Below are 8165 nucleotides of genomic sequence, written 5' to 3'. Positions count from 1 at the left end.
ATCCTTGCTAACATCTGTTATTTTTTGTCTTTTTATTAATAGCCCTTCTGACTGTAGTAAGATGATATCTCATTGTGGTTTTAATTTGCATTTCTCTGGTGACTGGTGATGTTGAATATCTTTTTCCATGTACTTGTGAGCCATCTGCATATCTTCTTTTGAAAAGTGTCTATTCATGCCCTTTGCCTACTTTTTAATGGAATTACTTGAGGTTTTTGTTGTTGTTGAGTTCCTTGTATATGCTGGCTATTAGTTCCCCATCAGATAAACAGTTTACAAATATTTTCTCCCTTCCTACAGGTTGTCTGTTCACTGTGTTGATTATTTCTTTTGTAGTGCAGAAGCTTTTTAGTTTAATTAAGTCCCATTTGTCTATTTTTGTTTTTGTTGCCTGCACTTTTAAGGTCTGAGTCACAAATTCTTTGCTGAGGCCAATGCCCAGAAGAGTTTTCCCAAGAGTTTCTTCTAGTATTTCTATAGTTTCAGGTCTTACATTTAAGTCTTCAATATATTTTGAGTTGATTGTTGTATATGGTGAGATAGAGGGGTCTAATTTCATTCTTCTGCATATGGCTATCCAATTTTCCCAGCACCATTTATTGAAAAGGGTGTCCTTTCCCCAATGTATGTTCTTGTGAGCTTTGTCAAAGATTGATTGGCTATAAACATGTGGCTTTATTTCTAGGTTCTCAATTCTTTTCCACTCATCTATATATCTATTTCCATATGAGTACCATGCTGTTTTGGTTACTATAACCTTGTAATATAATTTGAACACAGGTAATCTGATGGCTCCAGCTTTGTTATTTTGTTTAGGATTGCTTTGGCTATTTGGACTCTCTTTTGGTTCCATATGATTTTTAGGATTTTTTTTTTTAATTCTGTGGCAAATGACATTGATTTTTTGATAGGATTGCACTGAATCTGTAGACTGCTTTGAGTAGTATGGTCATTTTAACAATACTAATTCTACAGATCCATGAGCATGGGATGTTTTTCCATTTGTGTCATCTACAACTTCTTTCATCAGTGTTTTGTAGTTTTCCTGGCAGAGATCTTTTACCTCCTTGGTTAAACATATTGCTAGTTATTTTTCTTTGTAGCTATTGTAAATGGGATTGCCTTCTTGATTTCTTTCTAAGTTAGGTTGTTATTGATATATAGAAATGCTACTGATTTTTGTACATTGATTTTGTGTCCTGAAACTTTATTGAATTTATTTATCAAATCTAAGAGATTTTTAGTGGAGTCTTTAGGATTTTCTAGATATAAGATTATATCATCAGCAAACAGGGATAACTGGATTCCCTCTTTTCCAATTTAGATGCCTTTTATTTGTTTCTCTTGCCCGACTGCTCGACCAGGACTTCCAGTGCCATGTTGAACAGGAGTGGTAAAAGCAGGCATCTGTGTCTTACTCCAGTTCCTAGAGGAAAAGCTTTCAGCTTTTCCCCATTGAGCACGATGTTAGCTGTGGGTGTGCCATATATGAAAAGCTATTCAAAAACTTGAACTGGCTAAAAATTTGGACCAGTCTCTAGCAACTAAAAGAGCCATGGCCCCCTATGGGTTCTATAACCTTCTTTCAGCTCAGCCACAAAATTTCACACTTCCTCCCTTCAAAGTCAGCTCTTCACCCACCAGCTCTATCACGTCCTTCCTACTTATCTGACTCTTCATTTAGAGACTCAGTATGTTCCTGGAAATATAAACTCAAAGCCGATAAGGCAAAATCTAGCGACCCATGCATCACACCCTAACTGCACATGGACTGTTATGATGGTTTAGTCTGTACTTGGAGAAAAGTGCCATCATTCAACCAGTCCCTTATTTTACATGGAACCAAGTCATTGGCTATTTCATGAAGTATTTGACAGCCTGTAAAGTGAATTTGCTCATCCTTCAGGGTTTGTCCTTGGCATTTGCCCTCCCTTGACCTTGACACAGACTCAACAGTGCACCTGCTTTGGGGGAGCCACACTTTCATTACGATTGTCATAGTGGGTGGTTTCATCTAACTGCAGGGAAGGACTTACACCCCACGGCTAAGCAAGAGGTTTTCCTCGCTACTGCTGGACATCAACAAAGTTGCCTTGAGCTTCTATCCGGTAACCATGAGAGAAGCCAGGCTGTGGACAAGGAGAATTCACTGAGCAAGCAGATCAGAAGAACCACAGAGGAGCAGAGCTGGAGCTCTGACTGCACCATGCCTGGAACCCACCCCACGTCTGGCATGCTCACATGGGAGATATATTTCAAAACAGTATTTCCCAAATTCTTTATGCAGTTCATGCTGCTTGCAGGAAAAACCCCTAACTGGTACTGATATTTGTTTGAAATGTTTTCTATTTGTCTTTGATTTTTTAAATTTCATTTTTATGTTATATATGGTGCTGCATAATTTGTACGTGGTCACGTTTATCTTTGTGAATTTTTCCTATTGCTTTAATGCTTAGGCAAGTTTCAATATGCTAAGATCAAGTAGGGTTTCACCTTTCAGGTTTTGTAAATAAACTTTTGCTGTTTCATTTAACTCAGAAATACAACTAATAGCATTTTTTCCTCTTAATTTGTGAAGCAATTTCTGTGTGTGTGTGTGTGGTTAACTTATATGTGTATTTGTGACTTTCTATAAGTAAATATTCTAAATCTATGTTCAAAATGTTGTTTTAAAGTTCTATTTTTAACTTTTGGCATTGCTATTTCCAGTAATTCAGAGAAGGAACCCCAGAGCCAGAATTACCTGGGTTCAAATCCTGGCTCTGCTACTCACTAGTAGTTTGACCTTAGGCAAATACTTAACCTCTCTGTGCCTCAGTTTCCTCATCTATAAAACAGAGATAACAGTACCTACTCGAAGATTATTATGCATTAAATGAGTTAATACTGTAAAGTGCTTAGAAGAGTGCCTTTCACACAGTTAAGTGTTATATAACTGTTTGTCAGCTGCAATAATTAGCTGTTACCTTTGCAGCTCCAGGATAAAATCAGGTCAGCAGGGCGCTTGATACTCACCGACCCCCAGGACATCTGCCTTACTGCAGGTGGTGCCCAGCTGATGGGACGTAGGCAGCACACTCACTTCCATTCGTTCCCAGATCTGGAATTATGGCTCCTGCAGACTGTGGTCTCCTCTCCTCTGCAGTCCTAGCCCTCTGACCCTGTGGGCCCCTGGAGCTTCTGATATCAGCAGTACGACCTCCCAGGCCAAGACTCTGGACTTGGAAGAACTTCCTTTCACTAGTGGAAGAGAGCAGGAGTGGAGGATAATGGAGGACACCCCAAACCTGGGGGACACTTTAGGAATCAAAGGTGGACTGACACCATCAGACCAGTGGCCAAGCCTCAGACCACAGGGACAGACCCGGCAGAGCATTAGGCATCCGGACAAGAACGGGAGGCCCTTTTTGCCATACTGAGCTAGCTTGATCTCTGTGCTCCTGGCTGGCTCAATAGCTTTCAGCCTTTCTCTGATTCCAACCTACAAACTTCCAGGGGATCTTTGTGATTGGAAAAAAGCATTCAGGTGGTTTTCCTGTGCTTCCTCCTCAAGTGTCAGCTGAGCAGATGCCTGCAGCCTATGGTCAAACACACAGCCAAGGTTGGAGCCATGGCCGCACTGCCTCCATGCGGGCAGAAACCTGACTCAAGCGTTCCCGTGCTCTGTTCTCACAGCCCTCCCGACCAGGTCCTTCTAGAGGGAGAAGTGACCTCAGGGAAAGGGGATACAAAGGTGCCTCTGCGTCCTTGTTGAAGACCTGGCATGGCTCATATGTCCACCAGGGTCCAGACGTGATTGCCTCTTCCTAAACCTCTAAAGTTCAAAGCCTGGGGTAAATGCTCCAATCTTTGGTGCATCACAGAGAACACTGCTAATGACTGGGACCCTCTCATGATATCCCAGCAATGCAAGGGCATGCTAAAGGTTGCGTCCTCACAGGAGAGGAGCCTGGGGATGCATGTCTGAGTTACAACCCAGTCTCTCTGAGGACAAAGAAAGTGAGGCTGAGCTTAGGAAGAGCATGGAAACTAAATGTGACAAATTGCTCTGAGAGTCAAGAGAGGAGAAAGAACCAGATAAAGCAGAAAGACTCCCAGCCTCCTATAACTCATGGACAACCAGGTCTTCCACATTGCCTAAGAAAACATCAATTTAAGACTCAAAGAGAACCTGAACTTCTTTTGGAATGCAAACACACAGCTCACTGGTATAGTATCGCCCTGGGGGGACGGGGGGTGTCAGGTGGAGGGGAGCAGTCTTCCTGCTGTCTCTCTTGGCTCAGTGATATCTATTTTCTGTTGCCTAGATCATAGGTAAGTTGTCTCTTTCACTGGGGTTAAAAAAAAGGGCCTCATTCTTCCTTCTTAAGAAAAAGAAATAGCAGAACCATGCCATTGAGTCATGCTGTATATACAGGCGAAGACCTCATTCTTGGTGTCAGGTGTCTTGAACAAATGATTCCCATCAAAAAGGAAGTACAGTGACCTCATCTGTTGAGCCTCAGGCCTGGGGTCAGGCTTAGCAGCTTCTTAGTAAGAAATGAGAGGGTATTTGTAAGAACAGCTACAGTAGAGTGTGCAAAGTTTTAGGAAATGGGCCAGACCGTCAAGACAGGCACAGATTTCTAGGTCCTCGCAAGCACAAGCCCTCCAGAGAGAAGCCTAAGGAGACTGCCACTTCTTTAGGAAACAGCAAGCCACTGTAGTTAAAAGCACTTTTAGATTTCAGAAAGAACTGCAGTAACTATTTATATATATATATATATATATGTGCTGTTTTTTGTTAACATCTTTGTTCACAGATGTGGTCTCGTAACTACTTTCCAGTAGGGACAGCAATGAACCGAGTTTATGCAGCAGGAAAAACACAAGGTCATTTATCAAGCTTGAAGAATTCAGACAGCCACTTACATGTTTCACTGATGGGATTTTATTAAAATTGTACATAGATTTCATACTTGAATTAAAAAAAGAACTTCATTTTTTCTAGTATCAAAATAGTTATCTTTTTAAAATATTAATAACTTGAAAAACTTTAATACAATTATTTTGTTATATATTAAATATTCACCTAAAATCTCAGTCTCTTCTCTCCCATCTCTCTCTCCTAGAATCTTGCCTCACCATCCCTACTGTTTTTTCTTTTCTTTTTTTTTTTTCTTGGCATCTTTCATGCTTATTCCAGAGAAGCATTAAAAGAAAAAGCTTTTCCTTTAAATCCACTATTTTTTTAAAAAAGAAAGGAAAAGGGGAAGACAATGACATTAAACATCACATTGAAGATTCTTATTAGCTAGGCAGGCTCACCCGCAGAGCTACACTGGGGTTTGCACACACCCAGGTCTTAGGGGATATCAGTTCTTCCCTGAAACTGGTAATACTGACCCAACAGCATCCTCTCGTGGCCAGACTGCATCAAAGCACCCAACAATACACGAAGGTACATAGACACTGGATTATTTGGACATTAGGTGTTGGAAGTCTAGACGTGGAGATCACAAGACAATAGGCTTCCCAGAAACCCACTCTCACCCACAGCTACTCAGTGCAAAGTCCCAAGAACGCCAGCTTCGCACCATCCCGAAATGCTCCGTCAAAAGCTGGACTCTGGCAAGGTTTTCTTTCGGCCCAAGGAGAGAGTGTGGTATTTGACCTTCTGCAAGGTGCCGTAAGAAGTCTGCTCCCCCAGAACGCTCCTCTGTGACGTGCCAAGGCCACTGCCTCTCGGGGGCCTGGCGGCTTTGCGAGGGAGGTGGAGAGAGCTGGGGGCCGACCGGACGTCCCTCTCGAGGTGGCCGCCCAGGCTCCTGGCCAGGCTCTCTCGGATCCGGAGGGAAGGAGATGAGCCCCGAGCCTGCTCGTTCATGGCGGGGCTCAGCCTGCCACTCAGCAGGGACGCTGCGGGTGCCGGGGGGCAGACCTCTGCCCTGTCATTCCTCTTATTCTCCTTCTTCCAAAACACAGACCTCAGCAGGGTGAGTGTTCCCTGCGGGGGTCTGTCCCCCTCAGAGTCCCTTTCGTCCGCGTTAGCCCTCGTCTTGGCTAAGGTTCCTCGCCAACTGTCCTTACTGTTTCCAGACAGTCCCGCGGAGGGGGAAGGCAGGCCGTTCCTGCTTCCCACCTGGCCGCTTCCCCTCCAGTTCGTGGCCTTCTGGCCTTCCGGTCGAGCTGCTTTCTCGTTCTCCACGGAGGGCGTCACAGTGAGGGGCATGTCGAGCTTTCTGGGAAGCCTGATATCCTGGCCTGCGTTCTCCTTTAGTTTCCTTGCTGCGTTTAGACCATCTGAGCTTCCAGGGCCCAGACAGTGGTTGGGGTGGCCCGAGGGACAGGGCACCTCGGCCAGTCCTCTTTCGCTGGCTCGCCCACCTTCTTCACCTTTGGCAGAGACGGTGACGTTTGACCTCGGCGAGGCCGACTTCTCCTCGCCAGCAGCGCCCGTCAGCAGCGGCACGATGGACTGGCTCGTGGATCGAGGTCTTCGTCTGGACTCCAAATACTCCACCAACTCGACGGACGCACCGGGTGGTTTCTCCCGGGTTCCGAAGGACCACCGGAGGGGCATGGTCTTGAAGGGCCCCTGCTTGGCTCGGGAAGGGGTGGGCACCTTCATGCTGATGCTTCTGCCTTGCACGCCCCGTACCAAATGCCTGGACTGCGGCCCTCCTGAAAGAGACACCAGGACCATCAGTACCCAAATGACCCTGCAGCTGCACCACCTGTCATCTAACGAACGTTTACTGAGCACCTCTGACATACCAGGCAGTGGGCTGGGCAACGGGGACACAGCAGTGAGCAAGACACACAGGGTTCCTGCCCTCGGGGAACCACAGTGGTTTCGCCCACTGTTCCACAGAATCCATTTACATATATGCAGCCACAGAGCGAGCCAGACCCATAGAAGGTAACTATGTGCCTGGGCAGCACAGACGCCCGATAAACTCTGTCTCCGAGGCATCTGGCCCTAAGATTGAACATCATTTCCATCTACCTTTAAATATTTCTATGCAATAGAATGCTCAGGAAATGTTCTTGCTTTTCCAGGTCATATTAGGTTCTTGTACCTTACAAGTGCAAGACTCTCAGGTATCCTACCCCAGGCCAGGGGGAAGAAATGAACTGTGTGTTTAATTTTATTAGAGCTGCCACACATGTCTTCACTGTGTGCTCTGCAATATCTGTATATAGTTTGGAACAAGTTTTTGATATTACTATTAAGTGAGAAATAGAGTCTAAAAAATACAGCATAGTCCAACTTGCAAAAATACATATGTGTGTATTATGCATGCATGTGCAAATATACCAACAAGGATGGAGAAATTAATACTAAAAACAACAAGGTGTGGAGAGGACTGGGGGGGTGCTGGGTCTGACAGATTTCCTTCTTAATTCTCTCCTATATCTCAATGTTTCTAAAGGGAACATACATATAACCAGGGCTGTGCCTTTTCTTTTCCTTAAGAAATTCTGTCATCAGTCACTGCACCATTAAAACGTCTTCATTTACATGATGCCTGTAATCACTGAAAAAGAAATCTTCAATTGAAACGTACAATCCACATGGCATAGGCACAGTCCCACACATTTTGAGAAAGGCTGTTGTCAACCTCACAAGCCCACCCCACAGCGGGCCATTCCCAATATGCTGCTTCATCATGCGGTACGAGAGTGCAATGGACTGAAGGTTTGTGTGCCCCCCGCCAGAATTCATACGTTTGACACCCTAATCCCTGAGGTGATGGTATGAGGAGGTGGGGCCTTTGGGCGGTGATTAGGTCACGAGGGTGGAGCCCTTGGATTAGTGCCCTTATAAGAAGAGGCCAGAGAGCCAGCCAGTTCTATTTTTGCCACATGAGGACACAACGAGAAGCCGTCTACAACCTGGGAGAGGGCTCCCCAGAACCCGACTGTGCTGGCACCCTGATTTCAGACTTCCAGCCTGCAAAACTCTGAGGAATACATTTCTGTGGCTGAAAATCTGCCCCGGTCCACAGTATTCTGTTACAGCAGCCCAAACAGAGTACGACACAAAGAAATTCCAAAAATGAGCAGGACCCCTGCCACCAAAAAAACACTCCTGTCGGTGGCATGGCCAACGCAATGTGCAACACAGAGAGGGGCCAGGGATCCTCAGGTGCACAGGGTGTGCTCAGGGACAGCAAAGGAAT

The 8165-nt window shown here is 45.1% G+C and overlaps 1 protein-coding gene across 2 annotated transcripts in view; it reads right to left on the bottom strand.

The window, feature by feature from the left end:
• Window positions 1-4992: 4992 nt before the first annotated feature.
• Window positions 4993-8165, bottom strand: part of USP43 (ubiquitin specific peptidase 43) — a 62669-nt gene continuing 59496 nt past the window's right edge. For both annotated transcript variants that reach the window (XM_045569750.1, XM_045569751.1), the window contains exon 15: window positions 4993-6663. In XM_045569750.1, coding sequence (XP_045425706.1) covers window positions 5594-6663 — 1070 coding nt within the window. In that variant the 3' untranslated portion in view covers window positions 4993-5593. The remainder of the gene's footprint in view (window positions 6664-8165) is intronic.

The sequence above is a fragment of the Lemur catta genome, chromosome 15 (genome assembly GCF_020740605.2).
Source record: "Lemur catta isolate mLemCat1 chromosome 15, mLemCat1.pri, whole genome shotgun sequence".
In the NCBI taxonomy this organism is placed as follows: domain Eukaryota; kingdom Metazoa; phylum Chordata; class Mammalia; order Primates; family Lemuridae; genus Lemur; species Lemur catta.
The sequence above is the reverse complement of the archived record's forward strand: the minus strand, read 5'-3'. Positions and strand labels throughout refer to the sequence as shown.